This window comes from Myodes glareolus, chromosome 19 (genome assembly GCF_982192425.1).
Source record: "Myodes glareolus chromosome 19, mMyoGla1.1, whole genome shotgun sequence".
Classification (NCBI taxonomy): domain Eukaryota; kingdom Metazoa; phylum Chordata; class Mammalia; order Rodentia; family Cricetidae; genus Myodes; species Myodes glareolus.
Genome location: NC_142044.1, coordinates 28,451,614 through 28,470,547, shown reverse-complemented (window position 1 = coordinate 28,470,547; position 18,934 = coordinate 28,451,614). Strand labels below are relative to the sequence as shown.

Sequence of the window (18,934 nt, the reverse complement as noted above, 5' to 3'; positions counted from 1 at the left end):
CATATTTAACAACAACAACAACAAAATATATATAGTACAGGACAGAGAACATGAGAAAAGTTAGAACGCAGGTATTCTTGCTATAATAACTTTTATGATTAATACTGAAATAAATATTTAACAGTAACTGGAAAATAGCTAACTTATATGGATTTTTCTTGCCCTCACTATATACACTTAGTTTCATCTATAAGGCAATTCTGTTCCATCTTTTGGCATTTGAACAACTAATGTAAAAAAGTATAAGTGAGTTTGAAACTCAAATGTGCTCAACTAATTATGACATTAAATTGTACTTATCAAACATCCAGTGTGTGATGCATGTGACGGACTTATAGCACACTGCCTTTGAGAAGCTAACGTATTAATGAACTTTGAGACTCTTTCTCTATAGTGTCTTCGTGTATATATTTTTCATCTTACTTTATAACAGACTTGGTGTGAGACAATTGTCTATATTCTGTCAATTATGTTTTAAATAAATGCTGATTGGCCAGTAGCCCGGCAGGAAGTATAGGTGGGACAACCAGACAGGAAGTAGATGTGGGTCAATGAGAACAGGAATATTCTGGTAAGGAGGAAACCCATTCCTCACAAGTCCTGCCCAGACATGGAAGAAGGAAGACATGACCTGCCACGCTGAAAACGGTACCGAGCCATGCAGCTAACATATACTAGAATAATGGGCTAATACAAGTTATAAGAGTTAATAAGAAACCTGAGCTAATGGGCCAATCAGTTTATCATTAATATAGACCTCTGTGTGATTTCTTTGGGGCTAAACGGCTGTGGGACCTGGTGGGAGGACAGAAACCAGGCAGGACAGAAACCCCAACAACACAGACTGATTATTTACAACAGTCTCAAGTATCAAACACATTAATTTTAAAACAAAAAATAAGCAAAAAGACCTATAAAAAATCACAACATTAAAACATCCTATATTCTTGATTAAAATTAAACCTAGAAGTCAAGGCTCTCAGCAAATTTCTTTACTGAAAGGGTAGCAAGACTAAAATCACACTCACTGAAAGAGTTAGCAAGATACTCTGTTTACAAATAAGAAGTGTATATACCAAAGAATGAGGTGGATTTGGGGAAGACAGTTTTAACCTCAAGTATTCTGTGTGCATATGGGATGAGGAGCCCCAAAGTCGATACTGGGATGTCTTCCTCAATTGCTCCTCTATCTACCTTCAGTGTGGGGGAGCAGAGGAAGCCTTGAGTGCCTATGTAAGGAATAGATGAAGTCCTGAGTGACTGTATACTACCAACAAGGACCAATGCCTCGGACCCTGGGAACTGGTCTTATTTGGGTCAGGCTCAGGAAACTGACAGTGTGTGCAAAAACTAGCAACTGCAGCTTCTTTCTTCTAGAGGACCACAATTTGAGAATGCTCCCGTAGCTGATGGCTGGGGTTCTGGGTTGTTGCCTAGTTGGTATTAGTACTGCTCCATCAGTGAGAACACAGCCTACCCAATTCCAACCTTTCTGTACATCACCTATACTTTTTTTATTCCCTCGGTGTCCCAGGCATCAGAACAGCACTTCCCCTTTTATTCTGCATATTTATGTGTGCACATGTGTATACAGAATTCCCTAAGTGTGTAGGGGTCACTGGTGTGCAGGTGTGGAAGCCCGAAGTTGATGTCAGCTATCTTCCTTGGTCACTTTCCACCTTATATAATAAGGTCTCTTGGTAAATCCTGATTTTATCAATTCGAGTTAGCAAACTTGCCCTAGAGATCCTGTCTCTGCCTTCTAAATGCTGGAATTATAGATGGATGCCACATCTATTGGCTTTTATGAGATACCAGAGAACCCAACTGCATTCTTCATACATACCTGGCTTTATCCACTTAGTCATTTCCTGTGGTCCAGGAAATAAGGTCTCCTCATTGAACTTTATGTTTCCCCTAGGCTAGACTGTCAGGAGCCTCCAGGATCTCCACTTCTTGGCTTTTTAGGTAGGTGCTAGGGATCCAGAAGGTATGTCCTCCTGCTTGCATAAGCACTTCACCCACTAAGCTACCTCCAGAGCCCTCTTCAATGCTCTTGATCTCCACTAACAAGTGATCCTTAAGATCAAAGAATTCTGTATAATGGAGTTGAATAGCAAAGAAAATCTAAGTTGCTTGTTCCCTGAACACTAAGAAATTACAAATGAACTGATAAGGGTTAGAAGCTAAGGGAATGAGAGAGCATGAATTCAGACAACTCAATTTGCTACTTTCTTATTTGGACAGTCCTTTAATTATTTATATTGTATCCATGAGCAATAATGAAATAGCTGGGCAGGAAAACAATGTATGACTCATGAAGAGGAAGCTGAGCTGGCAGTCTAGCATTTACCACTTTTAGATGGCTATCAAAACTCCTTTGTGAGACTCAAATGCTGAGAGTACTGGCTGATGTGTCTTTCTATGACTCAGCAGAGTACTACTCTCCTGTGCTCTCCTGAAGCAGGAGGAAAGCATCAAGGGCATGACAGTGTGAGCAGCCACAGTCCTTGAATAGTTCACTAAGACGGCTTAAGTCATATTTATAATAGCTAATGATCAAAGTGGCAATTTTTCCTTACATAGGAACTTTTGAGGCGAGGATTTGGCCTCGTGGAAGTGCACAGATCCATCTGCTTTTGTAATTTATACTTCATAACTTAAAATAAAAAAACAGGATTTAAAGAGTTGCGGAGGTCATGCATAACATATCATACTTAAAGTAAAACAGAACAAACAACTGTGCTTCTGTGACAGTCTTTCTGTCACACAGAATTCCAATGCAAATTCTAGTAAGATATTGGTATTATGCATCTTGATAGACAGTTGAAATGAGTTCACAAAAATTAAACTATATTAATTTCTACTAGTAATCTAGTTGACTTGGGAATAATTTAGATTTGTAGTTTCTTCCATTTATAGGTGTAGTGAGAATTTTTTAAAAATAATGACTACATTAAGACAGTTCTCCATCATAAGCTTCCAGCAACTTACCACATCATCAGAAGGCACACTGTTGGATAAAATGTCCACCTGAATAGAAACAGTATCCACAATACTTTTTCTTCTAGAAAGACGATCTTCATCTGAAATAAAAATTGTTTTCTTCTATTATTTGTTAGTTATTTGCTGCATTTTAGACAAATAATATTTAAAACTACAAGAAAATGTAGAAAGCTGAGTTTGAGGTTTATGTTCTTAAACATTTAAAGCAGTGTGTTCTCAACTTTCAACCTATTTTACTTAAATTGCAAAGTAATTGCTTTTGTTCACTTCTAGGGTGCAGTACATGTGGAATGATCAAAGCAGCACAACCATCCTTAAAAACATGCCATCACTTTGTATTAAGTGCGTGTGCCTATGTGCCAATACCTATACTGTGGTGCACATAAGGAGGTCAGAGCACAACTTAAAGGAACCAGTTCTGTCGTTTACCGTGTACATTCTGCACAAGGAACTCAGGTCATCAGGCTTGGCAGCAAGTGCAATTATCTGCTGAGCCATCTTGCCAGCCTTAAGTCCTCTTTTAGCTAATCTGAAATAAATGCAATTTCTAATGATAGTCACCTTGTTGTGGAGTAAAACATCAGAATTTAATTTTCCTATGTGACTGGAGGTAGTCATATGGTATTTGTCATACCCCCCCAATGTCCCCTAGATTCACCCATGCTGATACAGATGTGAAAACTGTTTGTTTTTCAGTTGTACTGCACTGTGAATGGACATCACTGTCAGGCTGCTGGCACCTCAGCTGTTTCTGTATGTTTGTGAGTACTCAATGCTGCAGGGAACATGGTGTGCAGACATCTCAAACACTGATTTCAATTACTCTGGGAGTGCTCACAAGTGGGCCCGAGAGACCCTTTGGTAGTTATATTTTCAGTACTATGATAAAAAATCTCAATCATGTTTTCCAAAGTGGCTGTAATAATGTACAGTATCACAAATCACGCAAGCCATCAATGTGTAAGGCTCATTTCTGGGCACTTTTGACACTTGTCATCTTTTACTTCTGTGGTAGAAGCAAACCCAAGAGGGGATAAGATGGCATCTTGCGCTGGTGTTATTTCTTTATCATAATTATAGATATAAGGTTGAAAGTTTTTCACGTAACTACGGGCCTTCTGTATGCTTCTTTTAAGCATTGACAGGAAAGTACAGGCTACGAAAATAGCTAATAACCATGGTTATATAAGGAGAAAGGAAAGAGCAGCATGCATCCCAGTGCACAGAATCAGAGGCTTGTCCAACCCCGGCTGGAATGGATATGGACAGTTATCAGACACTGTGATACTGTAGTTTTCGGGAAGTGCTCATTTGGTGTGTGAGAATTGTCTGCATTCTGTCAATCATGTTTTAAATAAATGCTGATTGGTTGATAGCCAGGAAGGAAGTATAGGCAGAAAAACCAGACAGGAAGTAGAAGTGAGGCAATGAGAACAGGAATATTCTGGGAAGAAGAAAGCTCTTTCCGCAACCCTGCCCAGACCACTGAAGAAGCAGGATGTGACCTGCCCTGCTGAAAAAGGTACAGAGGCATGTGGCTAACACAGATAAGAATAATGGGTTAATATAAGCTACAAGAACTAATAAGAAGCCTGAGCTAATGGGCCAATCAGTTTATGACTTATGTAGACCTGTGTTTGATTTTCTTTGGGGGTTTACCGGCTATGGGAGCTGGGCAGGACAGAAACCCCAACAAGCAGCCCCTCATATTACACTCATTCTCAAGAAAACACCATGAAACAGTTGCCTACTGATCTGAATGCCTCGGTTCTGCAGGACACAGTCCCGCTCTCTGACTCTTGGAACTAGGTAAATGCTCTTCTTTGCCTTTCTCACTCCAAATTTGACGAGGGAGAGGGTGTGGAAAGCATAGCTCACAATGCTTGCTCTGTGCTGTAGTTGACACTTACAAGTGGTAACAATAACCAAAGTGGGCTCTGTTCTACTCTCATCAAAGAATCTCCTTGGTCAATAACACTCTGGGCTATAGCAGACACCCCGGGAGGTACTCTACAAATACCAGTGAAGCTCACCATGAGTCAGCACCATCACTTCTCTTCTGAATGTCAATTTAGTGTCTCTAACTTTTAATTCATCATTACAGAAGTACCAGGGATAACCTTCTAATGTGTCTTCCTAAGGTGTCTCTCCTCTTATACGACTGCCTAGTAGAACTGCTTCTAAAGTACAGAACTTTCCATCCTAGTTATGATTTTATAAACAGCCGTATAAGCCTACTGACCAATGCATAGCTCCCTAAGACTTCTGTGTCATGGCAAATACGTAATTATGATGTATATATGAGATAGATATGGAAGAGGCTGTATACATTGGGTTGACTGTCTAATTACCCAATGAGAGCAATGTCAAGACACCTTCATAAGCAGTCTCATTAGGGAAGCCTTTGTTTAGAGTATCAGTAGTACAGAGTTACTTCAGAATTTAGCAACCATACACTTGATTTCATTCCACATCCTAATCATCCCCTTTAAGAAATTCCCACTGGTTGTCATAATAGAACCTAATTATACAATGATTCAAACTTCTGCCCTACATTTATAATACTAACAAAGTCCTTCAACCACCTATGCTTTGTGGTTCAAGAGAAACCATACTTAAAAAGGAAATACTGAAACCTTGCTTTATGAAAATCAGAACCTCTACCTAGCTTGCTTGCTCTGGCTTCTGCTTGCACAGAGCTGGAACACTGGAGCTACTCACGAATTACTTCAAGGGACAGTTACCGCTACTCCAGATAAAGCACTGTCTAGTCACTGTACAGTGGTATTTAGTACACACTGATGCATTCACTATTCAAATTCTAGCTTGATTAAAAAGAAAAATGCAATATATGCTTAGCTAATACTTGCTTAGACACCAATGGTTCATCAATTTCAGGCAGATCACCATTCTTTCTCTAGAACTAGCTGTTTCTTTGTTCATCTGGCTTGATCATGAGAATGTAACCCTTGAAAACAGTGACCACACCTTAACTTCTTCCCGTTATCACCTCCTTCAATGCCTAACATGCAGTAGGCCTGATCAGTTAAGAAGCATTCCAAACTAGCAATTCTCCTACATGGCCTTCTGGTGCATATGACACCACATCTGGTCTTCTACTAATGTCTTAGTATTTTCATTTTTTTCATTCTCTGAAGAAACAAGGAAATAAAAATGTGATCTCCATCATTTTGCAGTCAAATGCTTTACCACTGAGCTATATCTCTTGCTGTCAGGTCTTGGAGTGGTACATGTGTTAGGCTCACAGTCATAATACTCAAATGAAAGAAAGATGATTATTGCTCACAGCTGACATCAATCATTCTGAATGCATGTGAAATTTTTGATCTCACTGAAAATTGTGAAATCAAATAAATTATTAACTATTTAAAAGAGCTCAGAGACAGTTAAATTTAGTGGGCCATTTAATCAAATTACTTATTATCAACCTCACTATCCTCATGCATAGAGAAGAAAACACTACATTCTTCATTAAGCTAGTGTAAGGATTAAGAAGGATATAAACAGAGTGTTCTCAATGCTAGGCACAAAATATGATAAATGGAGCTAATATTATAGTGGTGGTAGGTGGTGCATGCTATCCAACACACTAAATAAATTTTGCTTTTTTAAAAAAAGATTTATTTATTATATGTATAGTGATCTGCCTGCATGGATACCTGCATGCCAGAATAGTATACCAGACCTCATTAGAAATGGTTGTGAGTCACTAGGTGGTTGCTGGGAATTGAACTCAGGACCTCTGGAAGAGCAGCCAGTGCTCTTAACCTCTGAGCTCTCTCCAGTCCTATATTTTGCTTTTACTTTTGTTTTATTGTTCTTAACTGCTCCTAATTTTTAAAAATCAACAGTAGAAAGCTACTACACAGAAATAAAGGTAATAACTAGGTATAACCGACTATCACATAAAGTAACACTCTTATGACTCCTGCATGAGACAAGTTCCACACAACAGACTAATTAAAAAGCATCATTCCTTATAAATCAAAAAAGTTTACTTGCACTTAGGAATTTCTATCCAGACATATAATTAATTATGCCCTGAAATATTCAGACTCCTCCTAGCTTGGGATAAAGAGACACTGAGGAAAAGAATGGAGCTTGTCTGACGGAGAAGAAATTAAAAAGAGCCAAGGCACACGTGAAAATACACACTGTACTTCTCACTGCAAACTACAGAGAAGTCAACAGGAAGATGGAGATAAGGACATAGAACAGAGTTAACAACTAATGACAGGCAGGTGAAGACACAGCCTAGGGCTCCATTTTCTAAACGTCCAGGGAGTGGTTTTCCTACAGGAAGGGTAGGCTTGGGACAGGGCAGGCTACACTACACCAGGTGGAGTTACCTTTGCATTTCTGCCTGGGTTTTGGAGGCTTTGGGACTGAAGAAAAGATAGCTAAATCCAAAGTATAAATGTTTAATATTTTAAGTGCTTAACACCCCCCAAAAGAAACAAAACTAAATCACATAGTTCTGAGGTGGCTTATTTACTTCTTTTTGTTTTGTTGTTGTTATTTTGTTACTTTTTTTTTTAAGGTGAAGTTTTACTATGTAGCCTAGGCTGGCCAAAACTTGCTATGCAGCCCAGGTTAGCTTCAGATTGGTAACAGCTATATATAAAGATTATACTACTTTTGGTAATGAATACATAAAATTATCTGACTGGAATCAAATAGTTCTTTTTATATAATAGAGACATCTATCTTAAAAGGAAACTATTTCTTCCACCAAGGTAACATTCATATATATACATTAACTAAATATCAGAGTGAATAAAACTGATTTTTAATTTTTAGAAGAAAAATTAAATGCTATATATTATGCAATTTGTATTCAAATACAGTGGCATTATTTTTAAAAACAGAAAAAATACATATTAATTAATACACAAGAAATTGGCAGGTTACTTTTCAGAAATGATCTGTAGTATTCCAAATGACAAATATGCAACAGTATTGTTCAATGGCAAAAGATTTCACTTTGCTTCACTGTTTAAGAAATATTAAAGTTAAAATACATGAAGAAATAATGATTAAAATTAACAGGAAAGCTGACCTCTTGATTCCCTTATGGTAAATTCCTATCAGTCATTCTTATTTTATATCTACAGCTTTAGAGAAAAGTTTCTAAAGCAGTATTTAAAAGTAGAAAACATTTAAAATAGCTTTAAAATAGAATAATAAACAAACAAAATAAAAACAACTAATGAGGGGTTGGGAGCTGGCTCATGGTTAAAAGCACTAACCGCTCGCTCTGCAGAGGGCCTGAGCTTCATTCCCAGCACCCACAAGTGGCTCATAACCATATATAACTCCAGTTCCAAATGGTCCAGAGGTTCCAAAGCTGCCTTCTTGCCAACATGAGCACTGTACAAACATGGTACACACACAGGCACAACACTTACACACATACAATACAAAGTCACTTTTAAAAAGTAAGCCATAGTATATTAGGATATCCACAGACCTAACCTTCATTCCTCATTGCACAGCAGGACCTTTACTGAACATACCTGTCACCTGAGGCACATAAGGAACCGAGAGCCTCTCCACACTGTACCCGCTTCCACCTAGGGACTCTGCAATCTTGTTGATCAGAAAATATAAACTTTTGTCGTGCTTCTCTAAAGATTTCGGAAGCCTGTCAAGTTGATTAAAAACAACAATCATTTGATATTGATTCCTGAGCAAGAACTTCTACAGTAAAGGTTTCAATATTTTAGACAGAAGTACAAGTTACTTGGGGATGAAAGAAAAGTCCATGCGCTTTGTAACCAAGTCTTGGTTGTTAATGAGTCTTTCCCCAATCATACTTCACTAGTAAACTTAGCCTTGTCACTCTGCTAATGTCTGGACATTATTGAACATTATAAGACGAAGACCACTAGACTCAGTCTTTAGTTTTCACACTAAGCAAAATGTAATGGGAGAGAAAACACAGCTGAGTGTGAATGTAGAGCCCAGGACCAGCATGGGGACAGACAACCCACGCCAGTCACAAGAGGTGCCCTGCTCTTTTCCCACTGTGGTCGTTATCCTGTGCTTTCAATGCTGAACTTCCTGTCTTAGAGTCCAACGTGTGAATCAAGGGTTATCAGCGTGCATTTCTTTTCCCTGTGGAATAGCAGCAAGAAGGTACAGCATATGAACTTGCTTTTGTTTCTGTACCACAATTTTACACGTTGTTATGTTACCAGAAATCTTCAACAAGAAAACCATACAGTTAGAAGAGAGCTCATTTACATGAGTACACACAGCAAAATAATGTCATAATTAAGAAAAATATTATCACATTTTAAAAGGGTGGATAAACTTTGCATTTTCAGGACTATGTGCATGTCTACAACTATAGAGTCAAAGTATTATATAAAAGAAAAGGTTCTATGATTAAATGCCAGGAATGATACAATTACTATAATTATAAACCTAGAATAATAGTTACTCCTTTGTAATTATTATTGACTCGTCTCTCTATGGTCAACCTTTCCATCAAATATAAAGAATGCACATACATGCACTTATCTCTGAAAATATGCTCTGGTAGAAAATAAGGGGCTTCCATAGTTCGAGTTTCAATAACCTGAAATCAAGCAAACACAAAACAAAATTGAAATTAAAAATCTTTTTCTTAAGACCTTGTAGTGAACATTTACAAAATAACTAAGAGCAAAACCAGAAAGAAACCTTTAAGCATTTACATGAAACACCACGAGTGTATCTCTGAATTCAAACTAAGTTCCTTCTGTTTTTACGATACTAAAAATTCAATAGCTATTAAAAGTTTAATAATAAAGTATACAAGGACATAAAAAAAATGATGTGTTACATTTGCTAAAACACCCCACGAAGAAACAGAGCACACATTTTCTCAAGTAGTAGAGCAATGCAGATCTATTTTTAGAACCCTCACAAGCTACTCCCCACTGTGTGCTCAGTAGTGCTCAGAGCTCAGTGCCCTGGGGTGTGGCGGGGGTGTCTCAATAAAGGGTCTGCCACCATTCTGACAATACACAATGCATAAATGAGTTTTAAATGAATGAGTTTTGCTCTTAAGAATGCACCCAAAACCTACATTTTAGCATGATGTACTTCAAGATCTCATGAAAATAGGGTTCTTTGACAAAGGCTTTCAATCGTGGCATATTTCTGCCACATTAAGGACTCTAAAATATGTATGAAATCAAGTTAGTAACTGGAATGACTACTGAAGAAAATTAAACATTGCTGAAAGGTAATAAAATAAAAAAAAAGGAGCATTAAATGTTCAACTCCAGCTCTGCCTTATACAACATAAACAAACAACATTTAACTGAAGAAAGCTTAAGATAGCAAGATTCACAACTGCTCAGTGGAAAAGGGAGACGAAAACTGTATTCTATTCAACAGTGACCTCCAAAATTTTAACAACCAAAATAGACAATATCAACTGTACTTTTGATTTAAAACCTCATGTTCCTGCAGAATTATTTTAATCTTATTTTGCAGAATTATCTTAATTATATATATAATTCCTTAATTACATATGATTAATATATATGTATTTATACACATAGATATGTATATAGATGTATGTGTATATAAGTATATATGTGTGTGTTAGAAAAAATGACTATTCAGAAATTAGCTGATTTTACACGAAACTCAGGTTAGGAACTTTTCTAAGTCTCTCACCTTGCTAACATGCTGGCAGAATGCTGGAACGGCTATCATCTGACTCACAAAGTTGAGATATGCTGCAACCAGTGCCATTATTCCACACCGATGGAACATTGGCAGGTTATCTTCATTGATAATCGCGCTGTCCTTCAGTAGAAAATAAATTTGAAAGATCAGGTTCTCATTCTCCATCAGCACATTCTTAGAGATTACAATGGAAAACTGAAGACAGTTTGGATAGCTGAAAAACACACACACACATGTGTGTGCACACACATTGCCCTTTTATTATATAACACTTAACTTCAACTAAACAATGCCACACCTATAACAATTATTTTAGTGACCACCCTATCCATTGGATGGTAGTAGTAAAGGTACAGGACTGCTGTTCTCATCATCTGCTGAAAGGTCTTGAATGGATCTTAGCACAGAGTTGCTCACTTTAATTGAATATGCAACCAAAAAACCCTGCTACTCAAAATTCATGTTCTTGAATATCATACCTCTTTTTCTTCAGTGGAAACTTATAAAGCATACCTGTAAAGCAATGGCCAATCGAATGAGGTCAATAACCACCTCTTCATTGGCTAGTTCGATAGTTATAAGAGCCAGGGATGTATAAAGGAGCTCATAGTTTTTCTGAACGTTGTCTTCCTCTTTGCAGCCCAGATATATGTGCCTATATAGCTGCTGCCCATTCTGAAAGATACAGAAAAAGATACTTCTGTATGTTAACAATGTAGCATAAAAAAGAGCAATGACTGCACAAAGTAAACGGTGTGTTCTCTAGTGCATTTGCATCGTTTGAAGTTATTTCTCAGGAATGGGGAAATGAGTATTGTACAGCATAACGCACGCACAAACATGGTTGCAGCAGCATTATTTGAGGAAGCCCAACAGGAACCAGCCCAAATGACTGCCAACAAATAACATGCATTATCTTACAACACACATTGCAATAGCAATACACATAAGATGAATTTTACCAAAACACCACTAAACTGAAGAAAATAAGTATAAAAATATCATTTATTATTCTTTTCATTCAACATACACAAACTAACAAAACTGGATAATATTATAAAAATTCCAAACAGTGATTTCCTCTAAGAAAGAGTATGGACTTTAAAAAAGGGATGCTTTTGGTTCACTTTAAAATAAGTAAAATAACAATGCATATGTATTTACATTTCAAAATAAACAGTAATATTTTTCCTAAATTACATGAGCACTTTTGCATGGTGAGAACTGTGGACTGGACTGTGGTGGGAAACAAAATGGGAGCAGCTGTTTTCCATATAAGGCTCAGGAGGAATGGGAAATAAAAGATGCTTCCCAGTTTAAGAGGTAAGGCTTCTCTGATGGAAAATCAGTTTCAGGATCTAGGATGCTCCCAAGATATCGGCTGGACTGTCCTAGGCTCAGTACACTATGAGGCACAAATGCCTGACACACAATGTTGGCAGTAAGCACTGTCCATGCTGATGAATCTGCTTTTCTTCCACATAGGAATGTAGAATAGAGTTTTGTGTTTTATATTTTTGGAGAAAGTTCTGTAAATTTCCAGTTAAGCCATCACATGAAAGCCAAACAAAATAAATGTAAAGGTAAATGAAAAAGTGTGGCAAATTATCAAAATAAATTTCAAAAAAGGGAAATTGTGAATCGATTGTTTCTAAATTAGATACAATTAAGAATGGTTTACACTAAAAGAACTCAGCAGGCTGTATTCTGTGTGCTTGTGTGCATGTGATAGTAATAATTAAAGATGCCATGAACTTGCAAGGGAGAGGAGGGAACAACAGGGGCTGGAGCAGGAAAGGGAGGGGAAGAAATGATATAAATACAACACTTGGGCATGAAAGAGGTATAAAAAAGAGGCTACCAGGTAAGTCATTTAAAACTTTTAAATCAGAGCACAACTGCAAGAGAACATCTTAAAGATAGCAGACCCGGCATGGTCCAACAGCCTGATGGCTCACGGAAGCCATCGGGAAAGTGGAAAGAAGCATTGCTTCTATGACTACTAAAACAAACAAACAAAAAATGAATCCAGACCTAGTGTTTAAGGATAGTTATAACCATCATACACTATAAAATAATCTCTCCAAATTATCAACTGAGTTTTCAAAACTCATTCAGAGTTAAAAGTTCCTTAGCTATTTGGGACAAATTTGATAAATGGGTAATACTGAGAAATACTCAAAACCAAGAAATAAAACAAATAAAACCTTACTTCCCTGTTTCTGGAATACAATAAAGATGAACTCAAAAGAATTATGTTTATTGAAGGAATCTGATTAATTAATTAATGTTAAATTGAAGTATAGCATCAATATAATGACAAAGACAGAATCACTAAAGATGGTGACAGAACAAAATGTCCTGCTCAAGCTTTGGATGACTAGTAAAATACACAAGAAGCCTGATCAATTTACAGGACACCAGTTTCCTAAATTCACTCATGTGTTAAAGGCAGACATAATGCCTAACTCATTTCCCAAACAGTATACAGAAAAACACCTAACAAGCAACAAACTCCAGTACAGTTCTGTCTACACAAAAGCTGCTAAAGAAAAACCAGTATGCATATTTGGTTCACAAGGAGGCAGAGCAGGAATTCCTCTCAGATGAAGAAATTCAAAACAACTGTGCAGCTTAGGAATCTTACATCCAAACACAGGCTCAAGGAGTCATGGTTGGACTGTGGTCATATAAGGCAGGCTCAAGTTGGCAGTGAGACGTCTTTCACTCCAAATTCTATGGCTTCATTTTAAGCCCACAGATCAATATAAAATAGTGTGACATTTAAAGGGCTATAAGTTACATTTCAGTCACTATTTAAAACGATGACCTTACCTTTTTCATAAAGCTTGTATCTTGTCTACAAATTTTTTCCCTTTTTATCTTCAAGTCAGCCACATCTGGTATAATTCTAAAAACAATATATCAACAATTTTTAATGAATAGCACGTTTGGCTATAAGACCTTGTATCTTTTGAAGGATTATATTTGAACTCAGTCAGTCACATCTACATTTTAAATGTTTATATGAAATGATATTACTGGATTACCATGCTTAACTAAGAATTTTATCATCTTCATTCATAGTCCCATTCTTAAGCTTAAAGTAAAACTAAAACAAAACAGTTTTCAATTAATGTAAGTAATAATTACTAGATTAACACTCTGTAGAGCACACTGAATGACAGTCCATCACACTTTTTAAAAACATATTAAAAGGTATTAGCTTTTCCTGGAAGTTCTAGTAGAATTCTGCATTGAAACCATCTGGTCCTGGGCTTTTTTGGTAGGAAGATTTTTGATAACAGCTTCTAATTCTTCAGGACTAACAGGTCTATTTAGATTGTTCACCTGGTCTAGGTTCAACTTTGGTTTATGGTACTTATCTAAAAAAAATATTAATTTCTTTTACATTTTCCAATTTTGTGGCATACACGTTTTTGTAGTAAGATCTAATGATTCTCTGAATTTCCTCTGTGTCTGTGGTTATGTCCCCCTTTACATTTCTGATCTTATTAATTTGCATGTTCTCTCTCTGCCGTTTGATTAGTTTGGATAGGGGTTTGTCGATTTTGTTGATTTTCTCCAAGAACCAGCTTTTTGTTTCATTGATTCTTTGGATTGTTTTCTGTATTTCTATTTTGTTGATTTCAGCCCTCAGTCTGAATATTTTCAGTCTTCTACTCCTCCTGGGTGAATCTGCTTCTTTTTTTCTAGAGCTTTCAGGTGTGCTGTTAAGTCTCCAATGTGTGCTTTCTCCGTTTTCTTTAACTGGGCACTTAGTGCTATGAACTTTCCTCTTAGCACTGCTTTCATAGTGTCCCATAGGTTTGAGTATGTTGTGTCTTTATTTTCATTAAATTCAAGGAAGACTTTAATTTCTTTATTTCTTCTTTGACCCAGGGGTGATTCAGTAGTTGACTGTTCAGCTTCCATGAGTTTGTTGGCTTCCTGGAGGTAGCACTGTTGTTGACTTCTAACTTTAATCCATGGTAATCTGACAAGACACAGGTGGTTACTAATATTTTTTTTGTATCTGTGGAAGTTTGCTTTGTTACCGAGTATGTGGTCAATTTTCGAGAAGGTTCCATGAGTTGCAGAGAAGAAGGTATATTCTTTCCTATTTGGGTGGAATGTTCTATAGATGTCTGTTAAGTCCATTTGATTCAGTACCTCCAATAATTCTCTTATTTCTCTGTTAGGTTTCTGTCTGATTGACCTGTCCATTGGTGAGAGAGGTGTGTTAAAGTCTCCTACTATTAGTGTGTGTGGTTTGATGACTGCCTTGAGTTCTAGAAGTGTTTCTTTTACATAAGTGGGTACCTTTATATCAGGGGCATAGATATTCAGGATTGAGACTTCCTCCTGATGAATTGTTCCTGTTATGAGTATGAAATGTCCATCTCCATCTCTTCTGATTGATTTTAGTTTGAAGTCAATTTTGTTAGATATTAGAATGGCCACACCCGCTTGTTTCTTAGGTCCATTTGCTTGGAAAACCTTTTCCCAACCCTTTACTCTGAGTAGGTGTCTGTCTTTGTGGTTGAGGTGTGTTTCTTGTAAACAGCAGAATGTTGGATCCTGTTTTCGAATCCAATCTCTAAGTCTGTGCCTTTTCATAGGTGAATTGAGTCCATTGATATTAAGTGATATTAATGACCAGTGGTTGTTGACTCCAGTACTGAACTGAACAGAGAATTCTCAACAGAAGAACTTCGAATGGCCAAAAGACACTTAAGGTCATGCTCAACCTCCTTAGAAATCAGGGAAATGCAAATCAAAACAACTTTGAGATACCATCTTACACCTGTCAGAATAGCTAAACTCAAAAACACCAATGATAGCCTATGCTGGAGAGGATGTGGAGTGAGGGGAACACTCATCCATTGTTGGTGGGAATACAAACTTGTGCAGCCACTATGGAAATCAGTGTGGCAATTTCTCAGGAAACTTGGAGTCAACCTCCCTCAGGACTCAGCAATTCCACTCTTGGGAATATTCCCAAGAGATGCCCTATCATACTACAAAAGCATTTGTTCAACTATGTTCATAGCAGCACTATTTGTAATAGCCAGAACCTGGAAACAACCTAGGTGCCCCTCAATAGAAGAATGGTTAAAGAAGGTATGGAACATATACACATTAGAGTTTTACTCAGCGGTAAGAAACAATGACATCTTGAATTTTGCATGCAAATGGATGGAAATAGAAAACGCTTTACTGAGTGAGGTAACCCAGTCCCCAAAAGAGGAATATGGTATGTACTCACTCATAAGTGGATTCTAGCCATAATTAAAGGTCTTTAAGCCTATAATTCATGATCCTAGAGAAGCTAAATAAGAAAGTGAACCTGAAGAAAATCATATAGTTATCTTCCTGGATATTGGAAGTAGACAAGATTGCCAAGCAAACTTAAGGGCATGGGGGGTGGGGGGTGGGAGGTTGGGGGTGGATAAAAGGGGAGTTGGGTAGAGAGAAGGTGAGAAAGGGAGGATTCGGGATAGTTTGGGGAAATGGGATGGGTGGGATGGAGGAAGGATGGATATGTGTAACATGAGGGCCGGGCCTGCTAGTTTGTGTTTTCTGTCCCCGCCTGGTCCCCCAGCTGTTTAGTCCCAGAGAAAAATCACACAGATCTCTGTAAGTTATAATGCTGATTGGCCCATTAGGTCAGGCTACTTATTAGCTAACTCTTTCATTTTGATTAACCCATTTTTCTGATCTACGTTAGCCATGCGGCTCAGTACCTTTTTCAGTGGGGCAGCTCACATCCTGCTGCTTCGGTGCTCTGGGCAGGAGTGGGAGGAATCAACTTCTTCCTTCCCAGAATTCTCCTGCTCTCCTTGCATCATTTCCACTTCCTGTCTGGCTTTCCTGCCTACACCTCCTGGCTGGCCAATCAGCATTTATTTAAAACATGACTGACAGATTAAAGACAATTCTCTCGCACCACTTCCCCTTCTTTTTTAAAAAAAAAACAAAGGAAAATATCCATAGTCCATTTTTTGAGACTGTGGGTGTAGTATTCCAGGCTACTTCCTGCTGGTTGGGGGCTCTGATAATCTTATGGGGACCTAAAGAAAATTTAGAGTTATGATCAAGTCCTGACTGAAGTATCCTGTGAGTCTTGTTCATCTCAGGCAGCAGTCTTGAATCTGTTCTGGATGAAGAACTCAGACATCTGGGCCATCTGTTCCTACCAGAGATTGCTCAGGTGGTCTCCGTTGGTCAAAGATGATTTTTCTTAACTTTGAATAAATCCAGAGCCTCTCATTTTCTGTGGAAACAAAAGCAAAATCTCTTCTTCAAAGTAACATACCTTTTGACTTCAATTTTGAAGCCAAGGTATTTTCAAAATACCCATCTTGGATTAATTCTGCAGCATTTATAAGCAAATATCTTTTAGCAGCTGTTGCTCCTTCCTCAACATTTAAACAATTCAAAGAGAGCATAATAGCATACAGTATCAAGATTCTCTGTGTATTTTTCATCTTTATGTGGCTTTATTTTAACCTCTATTTCTTTTATTTTTACTTTTAACTTTTGACTTTTTGAAACAGGTTCTCTGTATATCTTTGTCTTGGAATTCCCTCTGTAGATCAGGCTATCCTTGAACACCCAGAGATCCGTCTGTCTCTGCCTCCCAGGCTACTCATAGTTCCTTTCTTTCTTTCTTTCTTTCTTTCTTTCTTTCTTTCTTTCTTTCTTTCTTTCTTTCTTTCTTTTAAAAAAAGAGGGGGAAGTGGTACGGGAGAATTGTCTGTATTCTGTCAATCATGTTTTAAATAAACGCTGATTGGCCAGGCAGGAAGTGTAGGCAGGAAAACCAGACAGGAAGTGGAAATGATGCAAGGAGAGCAGGAAAATTCTGGGGAGGAGGAAGTTGATTCCTCCCATTCCTGCCCAGACCACCAGAGAAGCAACATGTGAGCTGACAGCTAAAAAGGTACCAAGTCATATGGCTAACATAGATAATGATAATGAATTAATATAAGTTACAAGGACTAATAAGAAGCCTGACCTAATGGGCCAATCAGCATTATACCTTATAGAGATCTCTTGTGTGATTTTACTTTGGGACTAAACAGCTGGGTGGCCGGGCAGGACAAAAACCCAAACAAGCCAGCCCTCATGCTACAGATATGGGAGCAGGGAAGTAAATATCTCAACTAAGGAAGCCATTTTAGGGTTTGTAAGAGACTTGATTCTAGAGGGGGTCCCAGGTCCAAGGAGAGATCCCCAGATTGTTTCCTGGGCAGCAGAGGAGAGGGTGCATGAACTGGCCTCATCCCATAACCATACTGATGAATATTTTGCATATCACCATAGAACCTTCATCTGGCAATGGATGGAGATGAGACAGAGTCCCACATTGGAGCACTGGACTTAACTCCCTAGGTCCAAATGAGGAGCAGAAGAAGGGAGAACGTGAGCAAGGAAGTCAGGATCACAAGGGGTACGTCCACCCACTGAGACAGTGGGACTGATCTAATGGGAGCTCACCAAGGCCAGCTGGACTGGGAGCGATGGAGCATGTGATCAAAATGGACACTCTGAACGTGGTGGGCAATGAAGGCTGATTGAGAAGCCAAGGATAATGGCATTGGGATTTAATTCTGCCGCATGGTCTAACTTTGTGGGAGCCTAGTTAGTTTGGCTATTCACCTTTAAAGACCTGTATGGATGGGGGAGGACCTTGGACTTCCCACAGGGCTGGGAACCCTGACTGCTCTTAAGACTAAAGAGGGAGGTGGAGGTGGGGAGGGGAAGGTGGGGAGGAAAAGGTGGGGAGGGGGAGGTGGGGAGGGGGAGGGAAAAGGGAGGCGGGGAAGAGGCAGAAATTTTTAATAAATAAATAAAAAATTAAATAAAACATATTAAAAAACCAGTTTGATACCAATTAAACGTCCCACACAGACACGTGCACGCACACAAACACAATTCAGCATGGTGACTGAAAACCAAAAGCTCTCAGGAAGCACAGCGAGTCACCTGATGCCACGGAGCTTTGCCCTATTGTCATGGCGATCCATGAGGTTGTGCATTACTTCCAAGACTAACTGCCTCAGCTCATAATCTTCCATGAGGGATGGCGATAATAGAGGGTCCAGAAACGACCCGGGCAGAGCAGTAACAATTGTCTTTGCTTTGTATCCAGAAGTCACCTGATTACAAAGGAAAAAATCAACAATGTTCTCATGAGTCCTTCTTAGGCAAAATT

General features: G+C 38.2%; 1 protein-coding gene across 3 annotated transcripts in view; it reads right to left on the bottom strand.

Moving 5' to 3' along the window:
• Positions 1 to 18,934, bottom strand: part of Efr3a (EFR3 homolog A) — a 93,489-nt gene that overhangs the window by 9,266 nt on the left and 65,289 nt on the right. For all 3 annotated transcript variants that reach the window (XM_048457432.3, XM_048457431.3, XM_048457434.3), the window contains 7 exons: positions 18,706 to 18,878; positions 13,549 to 13,624; positions 11,227 to 11,388; positions 10,702 to 10,833; positions 9,543 to 9,610; positions 8,544 to 8,671; positions 2,995 to 3,086 (listed from right to left, as the gene is read on the bottom strand). In XM_048457432.3, the coding sequence (XP_048313389.3) occupies positions 2,995 to 3,086; positions 8,544 to 8,671; positions 9,543 to 9,610; positions 10,702 to 10,833; positions 11,227 to 11,388; positions 13,549 to 13,624; positions 18,706 to 18,878 (831 nt within the window). The remainder of the gene's footprint in view (positions 1 to 2,994; positions 3,087 to 8,543; positions 8,672 to 9,542; positions 9,611 to 10,701; positions 10,834 to 11,226; positions 11,389 to 13,548; positions 13,625 to 18,705; positions 18,879 to 18,934) is intronic.